Source organism: Talpa europaea, assembly GCF_964194135.1.
Source record: "Talpa europaea genome assembly, chromosome: 8".
NCBI lineage: Eukaryota > Metazoa > Chordata > Mammalia > Eulipotyphla > Talpidae > Talpa > Talpa europaea.
Genome location: NC_140075.1, coordinates 11,950,478 through 11,972,254, shown reverse-complemented (window position 1 = coordinate 11,972,254; position 21,777 = coordinate 11,950,478). Strand labels below are relative to the sequence as shown.

Sequence of the window (21,777 nt, the reverse complement as noted above, 5' to 3'; positions counted from 1 at the left end):
CCATAGGGATTTTGTCTGTTTTAACAAAAATTGGACGTGAGTTTGATTGTGTGGCTTTGTGTGGAGTTCTTCCAAAAAGTTGAAAAAGAGCTGAACCAAGAAGAGGAGAACCTGTTTGCCTTGTTTGTAGGGTTCCAGAGACCTCCAAAGAAGGTGAGGAAGCTGCCTCCATTGGCAGGACTGGACAACCGGGCCAATGAAAATGCCCTGGTACCCTCGAGAAGAGGAAAGCCCAGGTGGAGTCTGATGAGACCAACTTTATACCTGAAGCATACATCGACTGGATGCCGCTGGTTCGCTCTGATCCTGTATGAATATTTCAACAAAGCCAGCTAAAAATTGCTGTTAGTTATTTCTGCCCTGTGATTTTATGCAAAAATAGGAAAAATGGTTTAAAAGTAGATTTAATTTGCAAACTTTTGCTATGCTGAAAAAAAGTTTGGGATCAAGGTTGAGAGAATTCGTTTTTGCATAAGTTGAACCATTTTAACATTTTTTCCCTGTGATTTTGATATATTTGCTGTCTTGTTTTAGCTAACGCTCCAATTTTTTTTTTCTTTTGGCTGGTATAATGGACTATTTTTCAGAATGGAAAACTGTCATACTGGACATTCATAGACAATGCTGCTGACTAATTGTTGCTTCTCTTACACACATTGTAACCCTGAAAAAAAGACTGTCTCCTAAGATTACACCCTGAGATCTGTGCCACCATAGATATGGTGGAATAAAAATTAAAAGGGGGGATTGTAACAGGGTGGTCCCCAGGAAAGGGGGAAGTTCCAGGTTCCCTGCCCCACCCAAGGGAGGGTGGAGCTGAGCAGGAAGAGGAGAAGCTGCAGAAGAGACTGAGGAAGGAAGCAGGATGGAGCCAGGAGACCTGGAGGAGGCGCATGGAGCCTAGAGACATGTGAAGAAACTGCGCTTGTCTTTTGGTCGTGGACGGGGTGACACAGATGTGGGTGAGACCCATGGGGAGGTGACAATGGCAGCTTTTATCTTGATGTTGATTTTGCTCTTTTCCTTCTGGGCTTGTCTGATTGTTTCTGACCCTTTGCTGTGGGTCCCCACTGGAAGGTGCTTTAGACTTGTGGCAGGCTTTGGGGCCTTGCTCTGGGCCGATCCCATTTGGATGGACTTTTACCCACGAGGGGACGGGTAACTTTGGGTGCTTCACTTAGAAACTAGATTATTTGCCTTACCTGTATTGTTTCCTAGTTTTATTAAAGTTCCTTCCCATTAAAGTCTCATATGTTTTGTGTTGATGCGGCGGATGGCAGAACCCATTTAGAATAGGCAGGTTTGCGGGGTTTGGGCTGCCCCTCTCCCTGTCCTATAACATTTCCATCTTGGCATTGATGCTTTTCCAGCAAGTTATCTAAATCCTTTGTGCTTCAGCTTGCATCTCTGTTAAGTCATTATAGCAAAAATTCTCTCTGTGGATTATTTAAAATATTTCCAAAATTAATAAATGTTAAGATCTTATACTTATGCCTAAAGTATTAAAATAATATATAAAATCATTTATCAGTTATTATGTGTCATTTAATAATTAAAAATATGTGCATACCATTTATACCCACATATCATTTATACTCTTTCTCAAGAACATTGGTTTATCTTCCAATGTTACCATTTGGACCTTCAGATTTGGACCCAAGAGCAGTGTTATTAGTCTTTCTGGTTATAACTTAGTTTTCTTTACGAGATTTCTTGCTTTCTGATATGACAAAAGGATTTCAGGATTATTGTCATATTTTTTGCACCATATCTCGAACATTCATTTTTTTCAAAAAAATCCCTTATTCAGAGTGAGTGTACTGATTAAATTTGTATTTATTAGTATAAATATATCTTAAAATTTAAGTACTCATTATTACAAGAAACAGTGTAGAATATGAGACTCACAAACTGGTACAAAATTATGAAATAAGAAATTTGCCCAGTTAACTCAACATTCAGTAGGAATGAAAAATGAAATAAAGAAAACTGATATAAGCTGCTAATCTAAATCTGTGAACAGTGACACTAAACATAAATGCAAGAAGTTGTTTAAACAATAAATATTGACGCTGAATATTTGCTAGAGATACACCTCAAATTTGATAAGGCAAATGATAAAATATAAGAACACTGAAACTTTGGCCTTAAAGGATTAAAAAAATGACAGCTGTGTTAACACCAGCAAAATTAAAGTTACTATGTATATATTACTATTTGTGATAAAATAAATTAAAGCAAAATTATTTTCCTAGAGGTAAAAATGACAATATAGGGCCTTCGCAGTGGAGCAGTGGTTGAGCGCTGGGTTGCGAAGCTGCCGGCAACCTCTGCAGCGCCGGTTGGATCCCCAGCTGCTCCCCGGCCACCGGTGGAGGGTCCCACATGGTGCGCAGACCTCTCCTGCCGACCGCTGCTCCCCTCATCAGTGTCCTTCGATCCTTCTGCCTGCTCTGCTCCCCGCTCTGGCTCTGGTGAATTCTCTCACCCTCCCGCGCTTCTGACTGGACCCAGTGCTTGTATAAATAAATAAATAAATCTTAAATTTAAAAAAAAAAATTGACATATAAACATTCAACTTAGGAAGAAAATGTAAAATCCTTTAATTTATATATAATCAATAGCTTAATTCAAAATGCATAAAAATTGAATTTACAAAAAATTCTACTTATAATGAAAATTCAATAAATCATAATCATAGATTATATAGATTTGAACGCTCTTTTAGTAACAGCCTATTAAGAGGAAAAATATCACCAGGTGAGAGAAGATAAACAAATTAACATGAGACATCATGCCTAAAATTGAGGAATTTCTTTCATTTTTCAGGTATTATCTCTTTTGCACATATTGTAAAAACATAACTTTTACACATTGTATACAAATACGCATATTTATTATTTCCAACAATTTTAGGGACATTTCCAAACCTTTTTTTAAAGACCTATTCTCTACAAAATTGCTAGACTATAAAATGATTTTTTTTTTGTGAGATTAGCTTTGAAACCAAAAAAAATCAAGAAATTTGTAGGAGGAGATATTTAAAGTGACATATACAATTGTTATTTCAAGGGGAAGTAGTGGATGCACCGAGATCATTATCTCTGTTTTCTTTTCCTCATCTGAATAAAGGAGCCATAATGTTGGAGTCATTTTTCTCCTTTTTCATGCTTTCATAGGGGCAGACACAAGTCCTGAAGATTTGAGGGATGAATTAAAATCGGAACTATGTGAAACATAAAGCAGGCAATATTAAGTTTGGGCAAGAAAATTGAGCAAAAGAAACTCATTTACTGCTTGAGATGCAAAGTTTGGTTGGAAGTTAGGAAATCTCTTTGTCAGTATTGACCACAACTACACATAAAACATACCCTGTGATCAGGAAATGTTACATATAAAACTGAAATGTGAAGATGATCACAAAAATACATACGCACATATTTTTTAATTAAAAGTTACAAGTAATGAAAATGTCTACCAACTGTAGGACAGAGAAATAAATTTCACAAAACGAAATTTTTGAGGGCAATGGAAATGAATGAGTTATTTCTCAATGTTTCAATACAGAGGAAAACATATACTTTGAGAATAGTTAGATGCTAAAGGATACACAATGTGATTCTACTTCATGAACTTCAAAAATAGACTAACCTAAGCTATGACATTAAATATCAGTATGGGAACCCCCAGGCGGCGCAGCGGATGGAGCTCAGCGCTGCGAAGCTGTCCGCAGCCTCTGCAGCGTGGGTTCGATTCCCAGACCGCCAGGGAGATACCCACAGGGCGAGATCTGCCTCGCCCGCTGCTCCCCTCAGCAGTGTTTTTGGTCCCTCTGCCTCTGGTGAATTCCCTCACCCTCCCACAACTCTAGATTGTACCTCAGTGCTTGTATGAATAAATAAATCTTTAAAAAAAAATCACCTTAGTGGTATTTTGGGATGACGGCGTGGGGGACAGGGGGTTGTGGTGCTCAGAGGGGTACATGGTGATCTTTTGCAGGTACCAGTGCAGTCTCATTTCTTTAATCTGAGTGGGTATTGAACACATTGAGTGTTAATTTCATGAAAATTAAATTGTTTATGTAGGTCTCTTTTTTTTGTTTGTCAAACACTTATATTTTCGAAAACTGTTACGAATATAAATATGATGGGGGTAAACAATCCATCTTATAAAGTCTTGAAAGAAGTATGCTTCATCTCAGAGACAGTAAGGGTCCAGCAGCCGAAAGAATCACAGTTCTTAAGACTCAAATACTCCTCCAGATAAGACAAGAGGTATAAGAGTGGTTATAAATTCAATCACTCTTAACATTGATCTCAAAGGAAGAGAGAATTTTGTTTTAGAATTTTATTTGATTTTATGATGTGTGTATTTGTATGTATGTGTGTTTTGGGATGGTTACCTTATTGGCATTTAGTATTGAATTTTTATTTCAAACCCAGATTTTGAAATTAGAAGGGCTTCTATACTAACTTGAATTTTTATGGTGAAACTGTATTATTTGAGGATACTTATGAAATATATATATATTTGTATAAATACATATATGCACACATAATGCCTATGTATAAAGTACGTTAAAACCTTCCATTGTTTCAGTCATTTGGAAAAACACGTGGAATTGTATCACAACTGAATATATGCATTCTATCATCTCTACCAAATTCATAGCTAGTTATACATCATACAGAAACTTCTGCAAACAGGTAATGTAAGATATAAAAAAATGAATGTTCATATAAGTACAGTTAATAATTGAAATGAGGACATAATCTGAATGTCAGTCATGATCATATTGGATAAATATAGTTTACTAAATCTAAGGATTACTACAGTGAGGGCACACTATCACTTATTGTAAAACTTGATTATATGGTGTGACTTATATAAGTCATTATTACCTCAATGAAAATAATTAAAATATTTTTAGTTACATAGTGAAGTATGTCAATTATTCTCAAAAAAACTGGATAATAAAAAAAATCAAGGTAAATAAATTCATATGTTTATAATGGCTTTTTTTGCTAATGTTTATACTGTCAACATCTATGGGTCCCTTTAAATGTCAAAAGTTTTTAGTGTATACTTGTTTACCTTACACATATACTAAGTACAAGCTAACATTCCTATGACTCTGAAAACAAATTATCGTTCATTTCGATAAGGTGGGTATTTGCAAAGCTATATCATTAGCTTTTTAATTAACAGGGAAGTATGTTATTGGCAAAATACAAGATTCCATTTAGATTTAATTTTGTAAAGATTTATCTAAAATTAAACCAAATTGTATCTCTTAGAAGCCTCTGCAATTAGACTCAGGTTAAAAAACTGCAAAGATCTTCAATATCCATTTAATCCCTTTAGGGAAGTTTTATTTATGTACATTTTAATTCTGCATTCTTAATTATATTTTACTTGTCCATAGTTAGTTTTGTTCCTTTGTCATGATTTTTTTTAATTGTGAAAAGTTCCAGATGCTACTTCCCTATTGCCTTGTCTTAGTTTTCCAAGAAATTTTATTTTATTTTTTTTTTAAATAGAGGCATGCTTTATTTATTTATTTATTTATTTATTTATTTGTTTGTTTGTTCCTTTGTTTTGTTTATACATGCATTGGGTACAGTCAGAAGTGCTGGAGGGTGAGAGAATTAACCAGAGCCAGAGCAGGGAGCAGAGCAGGCAGAAGGACCGAAGTACACTGCTGAGGGGAGCAGCGGGCGGCAGGAGAGGTCTGCGCGCCATGTGGGACCCTCCTCTGGTGGCCGGGGAGCAGCCGGGAATCGAACCGGTGCTGCAGAGGCTGCGGGCAGCTTCGCAACCCAGCGCTCAACCACTGCGCCACCGGGGAGGCCCCCTTTCCAAGAAATTTTAAAAGAGTGATGAATGGATCAAAATTTTGTGGTATAAATACACAATGGAATATTACTCAGCAATCAAAAATTCAAACCCATGCCACTTGTGGCAATATGGATGAAGCTGGAAGGAATTATGCTAGCCACAATAAGGCAGGAGAAAGAAATATCAGATGGTTTCACTTATATGCAAAATATAGAGAAACTGAACAAAATGTAAATAAAGACAACAGTAGCAGGCTGACCAAGAGCTGAGGCATCCAGTGGGGGGTGGGGAGGGGTATCACCATGGGGAGGGAAGAGAACAAGGGATTATGGTGATGGGTCACGGCTGCTATGGTGTGGGAGCACTATGGGGACCACCCCTGAGGGGAAAAACCAATAACTAAACAAAAATGAACAAGGATGTAAGAAAAGAAGGAAAAAAAAAAGAGATGGACTTTAAGGACAGGGAAGACCCTAAAACAATATAAATAAATAAATGCACCCAAAGGGGGGGTCTCATCCTGAACAATACTGCAGCCACTGCTGGGACATCTCTTCCTCACCAATTGTTCTAGATATCCAGGAATTTTTTTCTGGTAGGTGCAGCAATTAAGCCTGCTGTATGGGAATAATTCCCAACATGTCATTTCTCCTCAGATACTTCTCCTCAACACTCCTTACTACAGTATTTCTTCTCAGATTTTTCTCCTCAGAGGCCTGTCTTCTCCTCAGAATCTGCTTGCCAACGTGTCATTTCTCGTCAGATATTCCTCCGCAACACTCCTTACTGCAGTATTTCTCCTCAGTTTTTTTCTCCTCAGAGGCCTGTCTTCTCAGAATCTGCTTCCAAGGGTGTCATTTCTCCTCAGATATCTCTCCTCAACACCCCTTACTGCAGTATTTCTCCTCAGATTTTCTCCTCAGAGGCCTGTCTTCTCAGAATCTGCTTCCCAACATGTCATATCTCCTCAGATAATTCTCCTCAACACTCCTTTCTACAGTATTTCTCCACAGTTTTTTCTCCTCAGAGGCCTGTCTTCTCCTCAGAATCTATATCCCAGGGTGTCATTTTTCATCTGATATTCCTAGTTCACTGCCTTTGCAAAAAGAAATAGAGAACACAATAGAATGAAAATCCTGTATTCCAAGTCAACTGTCACAGATCGATATAAATCTAGTGTTCTGCCAAACAAAACACGTTCATTTTCTGTCTCATCCTAGAAATGATAACCTGATTATTTCAGCAGAGGTTCCATCACTGACAGGAAAGATGGTGGTGTCAAAATTTATATAGATTCTTTTGTGGTAGTTCAACAGTGGTTTTATTTCTGGGTAAACTTGTAAACCATACAAGATCAGAAGTTTCATAAATGAAAAGGGTGCTAAGGCTCAAGGAAAAGGAAGGAAAAAAAAAGAACAACTGGGAATAGTAAGAGGTATCAAGGAACGAAAGAATGCCAACAATATTTAACTCCCATTTTTTAAAAAGGGGATTTTATTTTGGGCTAAAAAGGTATCCTTTAAATGAATTTTATCCACTGTAAATGAAAGGAAGCCACTGACACAGAGTAGACGGGTATTGCCATGTCTATCCGTGACCTTTATTGTTTCTGACAGTGTGACTTTCAAGGCAGCAACAATGGCAACAGATGTTCTAGTCTCAACCCATTTGAGCAATGTTGAAATGGAATTGCTCACAGACCCCACAAAATGGACATCCTCACCAACATTTCCACCCCAGACGTGAGGACACTCGAGCCTTCCCCATTCATCTTACAATTTTTACATTGTCACCATCTTCGGAGGAAACATGGGCTATTTACCTTTATCTCACTTTGAATTTCCACACCGTCATGATAAAGCAGGGCCATCGGGTGGGTGTCGTCACTGTGAGTCCCGTCCTCTCCCATCCAGGCTGCCGTAAGACTTGGAGTGAAGTTCTGGCCTGGGCCTACAGGTGGGGGAAGGATGGTTAAGGAGGGAGTGGGGCCGGCAGGGTGGGGGCAAAAACCCTGGTCCTGCAAGACCCAGCGGGACGGCATGCTCTGTGCTTCCATCTGGGCAGAAGGGGAGCCCACAGAGAGGGGAGAGTGCGGAGCATCTCATGTGGGCGGCTGATGGCAGAGTGGGGGGCACCAGCCGGGAGGACCCCAGGGATGGAGGGCTGGATGTGGAAAACCACCAGGCGCTGGCAGGTTGCGTTGTGGGCATGGAGCACAGAGGTCCGGGTTCACTTCTGAGCAGCCCACTGGGTCAGAAGACGCCCTGTGGAGGGGGTGGGGCCAGGAGACCCACCAGCACCTGAAGCTGTGCTCTGAGCGCAGCCAGTGAGAACCCCCTCTCCCGTTCAGGCGGCACAGACGTGCCCAGGTGCCTGGGACCAGGCGGCCTCTGAGGTGGGAGTCTGTCTTTGCCGCCTGCTTGCCCGGGGGTCCACGCGAAAAGCATGTCCTCCCTGGGATGCGGCTGTCTCCCCTGGGAGAGGGCACTGTGGGGCCAGACCAGCGTGCTCCAGGCGGATCTGTTCGCGGGGCTCCATCCCTTGGCTCGCGTAGCTTTCTGCCTCAGGCAAGGCGGTGAGTGGCCATCGGGCAGGATGCGCAGGCCAGAGTGTGGACCGGTCCTCCTGCCTCCGGTGCCCGTGGTCCAGAGCTGCTCTCTCTCTCCTCTGACCTTCTTGTCCTCTCTAAGCCGCTTTTCTCTTCCTCCCCTTGCCCTTGTTTTTCCCTTTTCACCTCCTGAAGCATCAGGACATTCCGCAGGTGCAGGTGTCCAACCTTAGCCACTCCAGTGGGGTAGTGCCCCACCACCCCCGGCCAGGAGGAAGGCGAGGCCACACCGAGACCCCTCTCTGGCCTGCTGTCTCCCCACGTGCGGGCTGCAGCTTGTCTGGTGTGGGGTCCTTGGCCTCCAGCTGGCTTTCTGTTGCCGTCGTTAGCCCTTGGTGTGGCGGCCTCTGCGCTTTCACCGGCTTGGCTGATGGCTGGTTTCCTTGCCGTGCATATTTGTCTTCTCGGGAAGGTGCCATGCGCCGTGAAGGGTGAAAGGTCAATGGGGAACAGCTTCCAGAGCAGGGGTGTGAGATCGGGCCTTCCTGGCCTCCAGCGTGAACGCCCAGGGCCGTCCTGCAGGAGAGTGTCCTAACCACCTGCACAGGGCTTGCCCTCAGGCTAAGAGAAAGGGGCTTCTGTTCCAGGTGCAGGGGTTGAGACTAGATGGGAGCAGGACTGCAGAGTGACTGAGCTTAGCCAGAGAGGAGCGACTGGGACATTCCAACCCTAGTAATTAAGTCTATTAAAAATCAACTGGACACTCACCCAACCTCCGGGGGCCCTTGGCATCGGGCGCTTTGCTCGGCCGTGCAGTGGGATGTGGAGTTGCGGGAGCAGTTGGCTGTAAAGGGCGTGGAGGCTGGAGGGGTGACCTTCGAGACCTATGTGTGGAGGCGGGTGGTGTTCATCCCCGCGGAGAACTGGGCAGGTGGGAGTCGCGGCAGAGGGCTGGTGCGGGAGAGGATGAGGGTGTGGAGCACAGAGAGCACTTGGCAAGAAGGTAAGTAAGGTGCCCAGGGTGCCCTGGGCTGAGAGACGACCTTGTCCCGAGGTGAAGTGCTCCTTCCGAGGTATATGGGAGGACTCTGGGGTGGGGCAGGGTGGGTCAGACAGCCGCCCGGTGAGAGAAGGACGACCGACAAGGACTGACACCATCCAGGACAGTGTGGCGGGAGGGCTGGGCCGGCCTGGGGGGCCGGTGTGAGTCTTGTCCTCAGGATCGCTCGCGCCAAGTCCATCGGGTCTGTGCGGTCCTGGGACTCATCTGTGGGCTCAGAGCAGGCACTCAGAGGCACCCGGGGGAGCACAGGCTTCCTTCCCCTAATGTTCACCCCCATCTCCTCTGTTCCCCTGGAGACAAAGATCCAGCCCCCCATATGCCTGCTTGTTTTTAAGCCTCTCCGTGACATAAGGGTTTCCCGCTCACGTTTTCTGTCCCAGCCACACGGGCCCGTGACTAGTGTTCTGGGCGGTGTTGAGGGCATTTCCAGAGATGGGGGATTCTGGGGGAATAAAACAATTTCTAATGGAATGGGACCTTTGAGGGGGCATGGACAGTGTTATCTTTTTGAACTCCAGACTTACCTACAAGGCTTGACATGACAGAACGCGGTTGCTCACGAACCAGCCGTGTATATTTCAGAGAAATAGTACATCTCGAGAAAAAGTACATTTTCCCCTCGTGAGCTTACTTGTGTCTAACTAAGCATCAGCAGGAGCCCGGCAGGCACCCAGGGCCTGCCAGGCCCTGGCTAGATGTGCCCACCTCACCCCAGCGCCTTGCTCTGGCCTCTTAGGGTCTGTTGTGGAGGTTGGCACGGCAACACCAGGCTCCAGGCCAGAAGTGGGTAGTAAGCACATGCACAGCGGGACTCTCCCCCCAGGCTCTGCAGCCCTTGCTCTAAGGAGGGTCGTGATTGGGTTTTCAGGGGCCATCTGAGGGGTCCAGAAAATAGGAAGCCCTTTCCCCCGAGGGAGCTGCAGCCCCATCCTAGTGGCCCTGCCACGCCCCTGCCTCCCTCAAATTGGAGCTTGTTGGCCACCCTTCCTGCCTCTCCGTCCGGCCTGCTGGATGCCAGCTCTCAAGGGCCAGGGGCTTGAGTTCAGTGTGGGGCCTGAGCCTGGAGAGGCTGGTGGGCCTCTGGCCGAGCAGGTGGGTCCAGCTGGGGAAGGGGAGGCTGCTTCTCTAAAGCTCTGGGCTTTCAGGAAGCCACGGGTCAGCGGGTCAACATCTGCTCTCTGGTGACATCTGGGGTGTGTGGGTGTCCTTGAGCTCAGAGGTCGGGGTGCAGGAAGCGGCCAGGTTTCTCTTTTACCAAATCCAGCAAGAGAGAATGGAGTCCAGGGGGCAGCTTCTTCCCCAGAGAAGGGAGGGCCGCCCCACCAGAAATAAAATAATTCTGATGAAATGGGGCAATTGAGGGGAGTGTCTTTTTGAACTCCAAACTTAGTTCCAAGCTCAAAGGATGTAATCGGTCACTGAAAGACCAGTCATGAATGTGTAAGTTCTAAGGATTGGGCCTTTTTCCCCTCCTGTGCGCTCCTGTGTCTTAACTGTAAAGATCCAGGAAACCCAGGAGGCAGGAGGCACCAGAGCCTGCCAAGCCCCGGCCAGGTGTGCCTGCCTCGCCACAGCCCCTGCCCACCGGCTGCCTTGCTCTGGCCTCTTAGGGTCCAGTGTGGAGGTTGGCATGGCAACACCAGGTTCCAGCCACTGCCCTTGGCCCCCGCCCCTGGTGTGCTTCCTGCACCGCTGACCCCTGAGTCCATCCCCGGGGCTTTCTGGCTGGGGGAGGAGGACAGAAAGAAGGGGCGCAAGAGGGGAGAGAAGTACCTGGCGGCCTTGCCGTCTGCCTCTCATACTGCCACTCTGCCCTGCAGGGCCCAGGGTGCGGGCCAGGTGGGCTTTCCAGAACAGTGCCTCGCTTCTCCCGGGCTTGGCACACCTTTCTCCTGCAGTGACGACCTGTGCCATGCCCACCCAGGCTGGGGCTGTCATCTGGAAGGCCGCAGAGCGCCCCGAGGCCTGGACTCCCTCGGCCACGCGCCACGGTGGCTCCCAGCGTGGGACCGTCCTCTGGCCACAGCATCCCCGTGCTCCCTGCCCGCACCCCTGCACCCTGGCAGTGAGGCAGCCCCTTTCCTGCATGGCTTCCCTAACCCCCGCCCCGCTCTGCCCTGTGCCAGGCGCCCTGCAGCCGCGCCCCTCCTCCGGAGACACTGGCTGGTGACCACAACACCGTGTCCCCTGGTGTCTGTCCTCCCGACGCTGCCCTACCTGATGCGAACAGCACGGCGTCCACTCAGGTCTGTGCCCCTTATCCCTGCCTGCACCCCACTGGCTCGCCCACCCTTCCAGAAGGACCGCGCCTCCCCTGTTCTCTCCCATGTCCTCCGTGTCACTCACTTCCTAGAGCCGAGGGCCCTTCCTGAGGACGGGGTGGGGAGGCCGAGAGCTTGGGGAGTTGAAGGTGGTCAGAAAGCACTGGGCCCACCCCAGCCTGGTGGGCTCTCCCCAAACTGAATGGCCGCCTCCTGCATTTCTTCCCACACAGAACTGTGATGCAGAACATGGCTCTGGTTCCTTGGGTGAGAGCATGTGAGTGTCTCCCGTGGGGCAGCAACCCCTTGTAGAGGGTGTTGGGGCACCTCATGCTCGTGACCCCCACCCCACTGAGCTTCCTGTGGCCCAGAATCCTCTGTCTGTCTCCAGGGCTGTCTCTTCCACCGAACGCCTGTGGCAGCTCTCATGTCAGCTGAATGGACTTCCAGCAGAGGTGCCCTGGGGACGGGGCCCAGAGGGGTTGTGGGGAAGGTTTGATAGGAAGACACTGAGATAAAGGTTCCCAAGGGGGGCGGCGTCCTGGGGCCAGCCCTCACCGCCAGGGGATGTCTGGCTGGCCGCTGCTCCTTTGGAGCAGTCAGATGAAGGGTCGGCCCGCGAGTCTGCGGTTCCATCCTGCCGCAGAAGCATGGGGTGAGGGGTCAAGGGGGAGCTCAAAACCAGGAGAAGTTGGCACAAAGGAATTTTGAGCAGAAGGGAGGCAGGAAAAGGAAATTTTGCCAGTGGATGGGGAATCTGGGGGCTTAGGCCTTGAGGGGGACAGAGAGCCGCTCCATGGGCGCTCCGCCTCCCTCAGAGCCTCCCTCCTGTGTCAACGGGGAGGACCAGGCGTCTGTTGTTAACATAAAGGATCTGGAGGTAAGGGACCCTGCAGGCCAGTCCCCACCTTCTCCCAGAGTGGGGGCTGGGTGCCCTGCTGCCAGGTGAGACTGCCCAGATGCCCCTCCCAACCCTGCGGACCGCTCTCTCTCCCTGTCCCCCGCTCCTCCAACCCCTCCTCCTCTCTGCATGTGCCTCAGAGCCAGCATCAAGAACTGGCACTAGCCCCGGACTCCAGCAATCTAACAAATAACAGCTCACTAGCAAGATAGAAGAACTGGGAAGAGCCCGCTGGGGCCCCGGATTCCCAGCTGCAATCCAGGACTCCGATTTCCTCTTGGGGCCCTGAAGAGAGGGTCCGGGGGTCCTGGTGCCAGGGGAGAACCGGGTGTTGGAGGATCCAGGGCTTAGCTGGAGGGGGCCCAGAGTACAGAGCTGGCAACATGGCTCTCTTCTGGCTGCCCTCTTAGCCCCTTCTCTGCTCCCCAGACACCCCTGCTTGTGCTCACTCTCCCTGGGGGAAGCACTGGTTTGGATGGTGTGGTCCGACCCTGACTCAGCCCCTCACTTCCTCCGCTTTCACCTTGTACAAGATACTTCTTCGCCCTGGCTTTAGTTCCTCCAGGAGGCAGACGTAGAAGGTGTCAAGGTCTCCGGTAGCTCAAATAATCCCAGGTCCTTTTCCTTCCTCCCCCTCTTCCTGTGCACACAACCAGCCTGCAGTTTGTGCCGCCTCAGTCTCTGTTGGGTGAACGGACAGACCCTGCCAGGTCACCTGCCGGCAGAAGTGTCGTCTTCCCTTCTCAGACTCTGCCTGGGGCTCAGGGTGTTGTCCTCCAGGGGAGCCAGGTGCAGACTCTCCCTCTGTCGCTGAGAGCAGCACCCCCCAAGACCCAAGGTCTGTCTCCTGGGGAGCGTGAGGAGGGTCTGGCAGCTCATGTATGAGAACTTCAAACCCATCGCTGGCCCTGCACATGTCACCTCTCTGGTCTGAGAAGACGGAAAAGGGGGACACTCAGTTCCCTTCCTTTGACTTTTCCCCACAGAAACAACAGAACCAGGAAACTTTGGATCAGCTGGAAAAAGTAACATGTCCTTGTTCATTCCCTGACGTGGGGGTCTGGAGAGGCTGATGTGGGGTGTCTGGGCTTGCCTGCTTCCAGCCTGGAGACACGCAGGGCCCCTGGCTTCTCTCCTGCCCCTTCCTCCCACCCCCATGGTCTGGGCTCGCCGGTGGGCCCGCCTGGGCCGCTGGTGGCCCGCGGGGCTGTGCCTTGCCTCTGTCTCCTGGAGACCCTGATTCCCTTTGCAGGAGAAGAAAGACCACAAGCAGAAGCTGTTGAGGGAGTAAGGTGCGCTCTGGGAGCAGTTACAGGTGAGGGGCAGCCCGGGTTCCCCATCCCTGAGGAAATGCCTCTTTTCCGCCTCATCCCGACTCATTTGCTTTGTTTCCCGAAGAGTCACATCCAGGCCATCGGGGTTCTGGTGTCTGAGAAGACGGAACTGAGGGCTGCGCTGGCCCACGCTCAGCAGGCAGCCAGGCAGAAAGCAGGGGGGGCTCCAGGCGCCCTTCATTCATGCACCAGGTGTGCAGCAGGCCCACGGGGCGGGGGTGCTCCTCCTCAGGGCTGTGCTCTGACCTGTCTCATGGCAGGTGAGTCGGAGGAACTGGCTGGTCGCTTCCAGTCTGCGCGTCTGCGTGTTGGAGAGCTGGAGTGCATGCTCTCTGCCGTCTCCACCCATCGCAGACAATCTGACCAGGTGAGCACTGCCGCCTGCCCAGCCCCTGGTGGGGCACCCCCCCCATCAAGGCGGGGGCGAGCCTCAAGGTCCCTGATGTGGGATGGAGCTCTCTCCACCCAGAAGGTAGCACAGCCAGCTGTTCGAAGGCTGTGGTCAGCTGTGGCCTGAGGGAGGTGGCCGCTGTGGGCCTCGTCCTTCGCTCCCGAGCTCCTAGTGAATGCAGATGAGAAAGGGGCTCGGAAATGCTTTGGAAAAAGGTGAAGTGTGACTCCGGGCGAGGAGGGCTGCTCTGTGCTGGTCCCTGTCTAGTAACGAGTCTGCAGGCTGCATCCCTGCCCACAAATCCTGACCTCGCCTTTGCCTCTCATGTCTGCAGCACAACAAGGAGCTAATCCAAGAGAGAGATGCTCTCAAGCTGGAGTTATCTGAGAACAAGTAGGCCTGGGGGCGGGTGGGGTGCTGGGGGGCAGGCTTTGGGCCCAGCCCTGTGCTGGGCAGTGGGAGGGATGCAAGTGCATGGGGTGAGGAGGGCAGACAGCTCGCGACCTCTCCCTGGCCAACCTCTGGCGATGCTGAGCCCTGGGGCCCTGGGTCCTGCCACTGCACTGGGGTCTGTGGCGAGGGCAGGGTAGATCTCCAGGGGGACCCTTTCTGGCTCTGGTTATGCCTCTCCCCTTTGCGTGGCCCTAGCAAAGCCAACGAGGACCTGCAGCAGTGCCACTCCGAGCTGGAGGAGCGGCTCCGGCTCTTGTTGGAGGAGAAGGACACCATGCAGGCGAGACTGGAGGACCTGGAGAAGAAGCTGGAGATGTCTGAGCTGCTGTCGAAGCAGGTGAGGGGCTGGAGCAGAACCCCAGGGAATCTGTGCTCCATCCAGGTGGGGCTGGGTCTCTAGGGTTGACTGTGATCGAGCTGAAACCCTTTCGGGGGACATTGCACAGAAGACGCTGGGCTCCATACATCACCCCCTCACTTTTTGAAAATTTTTACTGTTGCATATAACTGGGGGGTAGGCAGGGTGAAAGGACTCCCCAGAGACAGCAGGGAGCAGAGCAGGCAGTGAAAACCCATTGCTGAGGGGAGCAGCAAGGAGACAGGAGAGGTCCGCTGCACCCTGTGGGTCGCACCCTGGCCAAGAAACTCGGCCAGCTGCAGGAGAAGCTGGCAGAGCTGCAGGAGACGGTGAGCCCTGCGCCAGCTGGCAAGGTCTCGGGGCCTCCGGGAGGGAGGCCTTTAGGCCAGGACAGAGGGAGCCCCAACTCAGAGCAGGGGGCACCAGTGACCTTGTGTCCTGCCGGGTCCATGGCCACCTGTGCCCTAGGCTCTGCCATGGAGCGTGTACCCGGGACTGTCGGTCACTGCCCTCCTGGAGGCACGAGCCACTAGCAGAGAGATGAGGAGACATGGAGACATCCTGGATTCCAGCCTTGGCTCCAGGCTCGCTCTTGACTGAACAGTGCTATGCCTCAGCATCAGCATCCTTCCCTTCAGAGGGCACTCGCAGGCAGTTCTGAGGAGAGTTAAGGAAGGGGCCTGGGCAGGCGGCAAAGTCCCACAGTGCCTGCCTCAGGAAGAGGGGCCCAGCCTGTCCCCCGCATCTGTGCGTGCAGATCTGGGAGGAGCCTCAGTGGCGGGAGCCAGCAGCAGTGGTGGTCTCTCACTCTGCCGCTCCAGCACAAGGCCGTTGTGGCAGTTGCTCCTCAGAACTGGCCTTTTCTGCACGCTTCCTGGGTGATGGAAAGGACTAAAAAGGTGCGGGCTATTAGCTGATGGGTGCCAGATGGTCCAGTCAGCCACAGGATGAAAAATGGTCCAGGGCCTCCCCGGTGGCCCATGGGTTAAGTCTCGGCACTATCACCACTACTGCCTGAGTTTGATCCCTGGTCGGGAGCCGACCCATGGGGCGCAGCAGACCCCTCCTGCCTTGCTGGCTGCTCCCCTCAGCAGTGGATTTCAGTGAGTCGGCCTGTTCTGCTCACTCTCCACCTCTGGTCAGCACCCTGGTTCCTCTGCACAAAAAAGGAAAAATGTTCCAATCAAACTGATGTCAGGGCACCCTGAAGAGTGATAGAAGCCAGGGTCAGAGGGAGCTCAGGGGCTCTGTTCCCACCTCCAATGAAAGAAGGGGAAGACTCTGTTCCTGGCCTCTGAAGAAAGAAGGACCAGAAGCTGAAAGAAGAAAAGCAGCATCCAGTAGCCAGCCTGTGCGGGAGGAAGAGAGGATGAAGACCTCTGGCAGAGACTGGCCTCCAGTCCTGTGTCTCACATCACCTGCAGGGGGCGCCCAAGGCTCTGGCCTCGTGTCTGAAAGAGCTGCTTGTCGGTGTTGTCCAGCAACTCACCAAGGGCTTTTAACGCTTGGTGTCTCTGACATCGGCTGGGATCCCAACTGAAAAGGGGAGTCACAGGGCATGAGGATGGGATGCCAGGACAGGCCACAGTGGCCACCCACCTGCCCTGGCTCGAAGACAACAGAACCACCAAAAAGCCCCAGCGCCAAAACCAAGGGCCGTAGCAACAAAGTCCCCATCGACAGGGGCCTACAGGCTAGAGCCGAGGGAAGGATAGTGCCTGGTAGGGGACTCATCACTGTGCATCTCAGCCATGTGCACAATTGCAAGAGATTTCAGCCTCTGGGAACAACCAACTTGGGGGTCATTTTACAAATAGGCAACAGCTTACTGTGGCTACAAGTGGTGTCTGGCTCACCCAGGTAGTGTCCACCAGAAGTACCAGCAGAGTTCCAGTCCCCCATCACCAAGAGTGCTGGGCAGCACTGGCCAGTAGTGATGGTCACTACTGGTCCCCCTGTGGTAGTGTCTAGCTGAGGTAGCTGGGTTCTGGTGACAATTTGGAGACTGACCACCACCTGCCCTCACCCTCCCCTCCCTGCGTCTCCCCTGCAGGTGGAGGAGAAACATCAAGAGGCTCAGGAGCTACAGCAGCAGTGGGACCAGTACCTCGGTCATCTTAAGCAGTACATGACTGCCTACCAGCAGCACGTGGCTGCCTACCATCAGCTGGCCAACGAGAGGGATGTCCTGCAGAAGCAGGTGCTGCTTAACACCCAGCTTGTCCACCAGATGCAGCACGAACAAAAGCAGAACAAGATGGAGGTGGATTTGGCCCGCCAAGAGCTGCAGGAAACACAGGTGGGGAAGTTAGAGTGCCAGACCCACAGGGGGGCCGCCCGAGCAGGAAGCCCTGTAAGTGGCAGCCCTCCTCCTACTTTCCTGACCCCTTAGGGCCGCCTGGAGGCTGCCAGCAAGCAGAACGAGCAGCTGAAGGCCCAGCTGAAGCTCATGGCTCAGACTGGAGCAAGTGAGTGGGACTTCAGCAGAGAGCGGCTTTGCAAGAGAGGGAAGCCACCCCTCAGACAACTTGGATCCTTCTCCTTTCAGGACTTGCTGGCGCAGGGTTGCAGGGCAGGGGGCAGAACATGCTGGCTTTCAGGGCTGCTTCAGAACCCAGGGGTTCTCTGAGCCCCTCTGGCTGCCCCCCAACAGTAAATGGACTGAACGATGAGGAGGAGAAAGAGGCGGACAAGGGTCCCCTGCTGAAACTCAGCATCCCGGACGACCTGGACAGCCGCGAGGCCGTGGTGAGTCGGCCCGCAGGCCACTTCCCTACCCCATCTTCTCCCTCCTTCCCACACACCTTCTTCCTGGTTTCCCTCCCTTTGGTTACACTTTCCCCCCACCTCTGCTGGGGACCAGCGGGCAGCACCAACACCAGCCTCGGCTCTCAGGTGTGCCCATGAGGCCCCGAGAGGTGTGCCTCCCAGGCCCCTGCCTGGCCCACAGGTGGCATTTTTTAACGCGGCCTTGGCCGGTGTTGAGGAAGAGTGGGCACGGCTGTTCAGGCAGCTAAAGGGGCAAAAGCAGCTCTGCTGGTGCCTGGCTCAGCAGGCGGCCCCATCAGACCAGGAGCCCAAGAAGATGGAGGCCCCAGCCCCCAGGACCGTGGGGGAACATGTGCCTGGGGAGACCCACCAGGCCCTTCAGGGAGCCATGGACAAACTGCAGGTGAGTGTGGTTCTCCAGAGGGCTGGGCGGGCCGGGTGCTGGGCGGGCCAGCACCCTGAGCCCGCTGTCTGGCCACAGGGGCTCCTGCAGGAGAAAGCAGCCTTAAAGGAGCGGGTGGAGGAGCTGGAGCATTGATGCATCCAGCTGTCTGGAGAGAAAGATACCATCGGTGAGCGGGGAGGCTGGCACCCTGGGGCCAGGGCTGAGGCTGGCGAGACCCCGGCAGCTGAGCTGCCCGCGCACCCTCCCCCTAGGAGAATACATCAAGCTCTACGCGCAGCAGAGAGCACTGATGAGGGCAGAGCTCCGCGAGAAGGAGCAGCACATCAGCCGGCTGGCCCAGGACAAAGAGGAGATGAAGGTAGTCGGAGCTCTGGCTCCTGGGTGGTGCGGCTGGGGATGGGGCGGGCTTCCAAGAGTCTCTCCTTCCAGGTGAAGCTGTCGAATATGCAAAAGCTGCTTTTCCGGGTGGCAGCCTAGCGCAGCGAATGGCGGGCCAAGTTCCAAGCAGCCAACAAGAACCCTGCTGCTGAGCCCACTGGAGCACCTCCAGCCCCCAAGGAGCCTGGTGCTGCCAAGGGCCAAGGTGAGGAAAGCACCCCGCGGGTGGCCGGGCAGGAAGAGCACCCTCCGCCTGGCACTCAGCGCCCTGTCTCTGTCACTCCAAAGAACCGAGTGAGGTGCGTCTCGCCGCTGCCGTGAGGCCGACCCAGGGAGAGGCCCAGCTGGGCCAGACTCCCCTGGAGATACAGAGCCCCCGGGAATGCGTCGCCACCAGAAACATCCTGTTCTTCCCATTCTTCTACTGGGCTGACAACATCGAGGTGGTGAAAATAATGGTGGTGTAGGCCACCAGCATGGGGCCGGGGGCTCTGCCCCCACCAGGCCCTCACCAACCCATCCCCGTTCCCCAGAATTTCACACCCTGTCCTTTGGCTCCCCGTCCTGGTCGTCCTCCTATCCCTAGGCTATCAAAAGGGGGATAATAACTCCCCCATCCAATGGGGGAAACAGGAGCAGACCCCACCATCTTAGGGAAAGGTGCCTCCCCGACCATGTGGTGCAGGACAGCACTTCGAAGGCCCTGCGCACATGTCTAGACTAGCCAGAGAGAGCCACAAAGGGGTGACCTCCCCTGTACCCCCTCACAATGGACCCACGGGCATGAGGCCACCCCAATCTGCAAAGGGGTGGCCTCCCCCATCCCCCCATCACAAAAGTCCCACGGGCATGAGGCCACCCCAATCCGCAAAGGGGTAGCCTCCCCCTGTCTCCCCTCACAAAAGTCCCACGTGCATGAGGCCACCCCAATCCGCAAAGGGGTGGCCTCCCCCATCCCCCTGTCACAAAAGTCCCATGGGCCTGAGGCCACCCCATTCTGAAAAGGGTTGGCCTCCCCCGTCCCCCCCTCACAAAAGTCCCACGGGCCTGAGGCCACCCCAATCAACAAAGGGGTGGCCTCCCCCATCACCCTCTCACAAAAGACCCGTGGGCATGAGGCCACCCCAATCTGCAAAGGGGTGGCCTCCCCCATCCCCCCATCACAAAAGTCCCACAAGCATGAGGCCACCCCAATCCGCAAAGGGGTGGCCTCTCCCATCCCCTGTCACAAAAGTCCCACGGGCAGGAGGCCACCCCAATCCACAAAGGGGTGGCCTCCCCCTGTCTCCCCTCACAAAAGTCCTGTGGGCATGAGGCCACCCCAATCTGCAAAGGGGTGGCCTCCCCCATCCCCCCTCACAAAAGTCCCACAGGCCTGAGGCAACCCCAATCCGCAAATGGGTGGCCTCCCCTGTCCCCCCCCCACAAAAGTCCTGCGGGCATGAGGCCACCCCAGACCGCAAAGGGGTGGCCTCCACCATCCCCCGTCACAAAAGTCCCACGGGCATGAGGCCACCCCAATCCGCAAAGGGGTTGCCTCCCTCATCCCCCCTCACAAGAGACCCGTGGGCATGAGGCCACCCCAATCCACAAAGGGGTGGCCTCCACTTGCAGTCTTTAAAAAGTCCCGTGAGCCTCTGTGCCTACATATCTTGGAGGCCACCCCGTATCTGCAGAGGGGTGGCCTTTGGTGCTGCTTTTACAAAAAGTCCCTATAGAGGGGATGTGTGGCTTATTTGGGCAATTTGGAGGTACACATGTACTCCACTAGCCGTGTGGACAACTGGGCTAGGCTCAGAGGCCGGGCCATGGTGACTGGTGGAGGCCGGGCGGAGGGCTCAGGGGTGCCCCGCAGCGTGCATGCTGTCCTGGGACACCCCGGGAGAGGAGGCTTCTATGAATTATTTGGCACGGAGGAAACTTACTTGTCGCTCGCCTGCGCCAGATAGAGGAGGCCAGGACAGGGTGTGTTCCCGGCTGTTCCACTTTTATTTCTGAATAAACCGAATTCACCACGTGACTTAGACTCATCTGTCTCAGCAGCGGCCCTGGGACCTGGGCTGGGGCGCCGCGCAGGGGTGGGTCCCGTGGGCAGAGGGCAGGCTTCGGGTGGCGAGGTGTACCCCGCGCGGCGTCTGCGTGTCCGGCCCCGCTCAGCTCTCCAGCCTGCCAGGCCTGTGGGCTGCGCGCTGCCCAGGAGGGCCAGGGCCCTGCTCAGATGACAAGGCTGGGAAACCTGGTCAAGTCCTGTGGAAGGAAAGCAGGGTGCCAGCACCCCAGGTATTGGCTTCCAGCCTGGGCATCTCTGCTCTCCCCCTGCTCTTCTGGGGCGCCCAGCCAGCCCGCACGGCCTCCAGGCTGGCACCTATCCCCGGTGGCCACAGCAGGGCTCAGAAGACGACCGGGAATGTCCAGGTGCTTTCCAGGGCAGCCTGGGAAAGACGGGGTCCTCCCCGGCACCCCTGCGCCCCCACCCCCGTGCTTAAACCCTCCCTTCCCCCTGAACTCCCCGGGCACAGCCGCCTGCAGCCCTTCGCTCCCGCTGGTCAGAAACGGGCTTTGCTCGCAGCGAGAGCCCATAGGACGTGGAACCGAAACCGCACAGCTGCGGGCACAGCGCCCTTTGGGGCAGGGCAGGGGGTGCCGAGGGCGACTGTGTGAGGCGGGAGGGCGGGGGCTGCCAGGGAGCAGGGGTTGGTGGGGGCAGGCAGGGTGCAGCATTTCTGTGCACCTGGGCCAGGGGCTCCTGCAGGTCAGCTCGGAGTTCCCAGCACCAGAGATGCATGTGCATTTGTGTGCGTGTGCGTGTGTGTGCGTTGCATGCACAAGTATGGATTTACAGATGTCTACAGGGCAGGGCAGGCGCGATCCCACAGGGGACACCAGGGTCACCGACGCCCGCTGGGCTGTGTCACCACAACAGACTAAAGCCGCAGGCGAAGTGGGGGCTGGGGAGCCCCATCACGGAACAGCCCCCCGCAGGCTCGGGAAGGGAGGTGCGCGGCAGAGGGGGGTCTAGTTAGAGGTCGAGGGGGACTTGGGGCTCAGGACGGGTGACTCGCCCGCCGCCGGGCTGG

The 21,777-nt window shown here is 53.1% G+C and overlaps 1 protein-coding gene across 1 annotated transcript; it reads left to right on the top strand.

Annotated features, from left to right (window-relative positions):
- Positions 1-7,690: 7,690 nt before the first annotated feature.
- On the top strand, positions 7,691-19,167 carry LOC311175149 (golgin subfamily A member 2-like; the record flags this gene model as incomplete). Its single annotated transcript, XM_084240080.1, is given in 22 exon segments — positions 7,691-7,726; positions 9,203-9,389; positions 12,529-12,590; positions 12,752-12,800; positions 12,803-12,831; positions 13,598-13,636; positions 13,864-13,899; positions 13,903-13,926; positions 14,010-14,115; positions 14,206-14,312; positions 14,671-14,729; positions 14,985-15,122; positions 15,395-15,476; positions 17,201-17,446; positions 17,540-17,611; positions 17,824-17,895; positions 18,098-18,256; positions 18,398-18,451; positions 18,455-18,488; positions 18,574-18,680; positions 18,800-18,905; positions 18,989-19,167. Coding segments are annotated over 22 exon segments (1,983 nt in total).
- Positions 19,168-21,777: the final 2,610 nt, after the last annotated feature.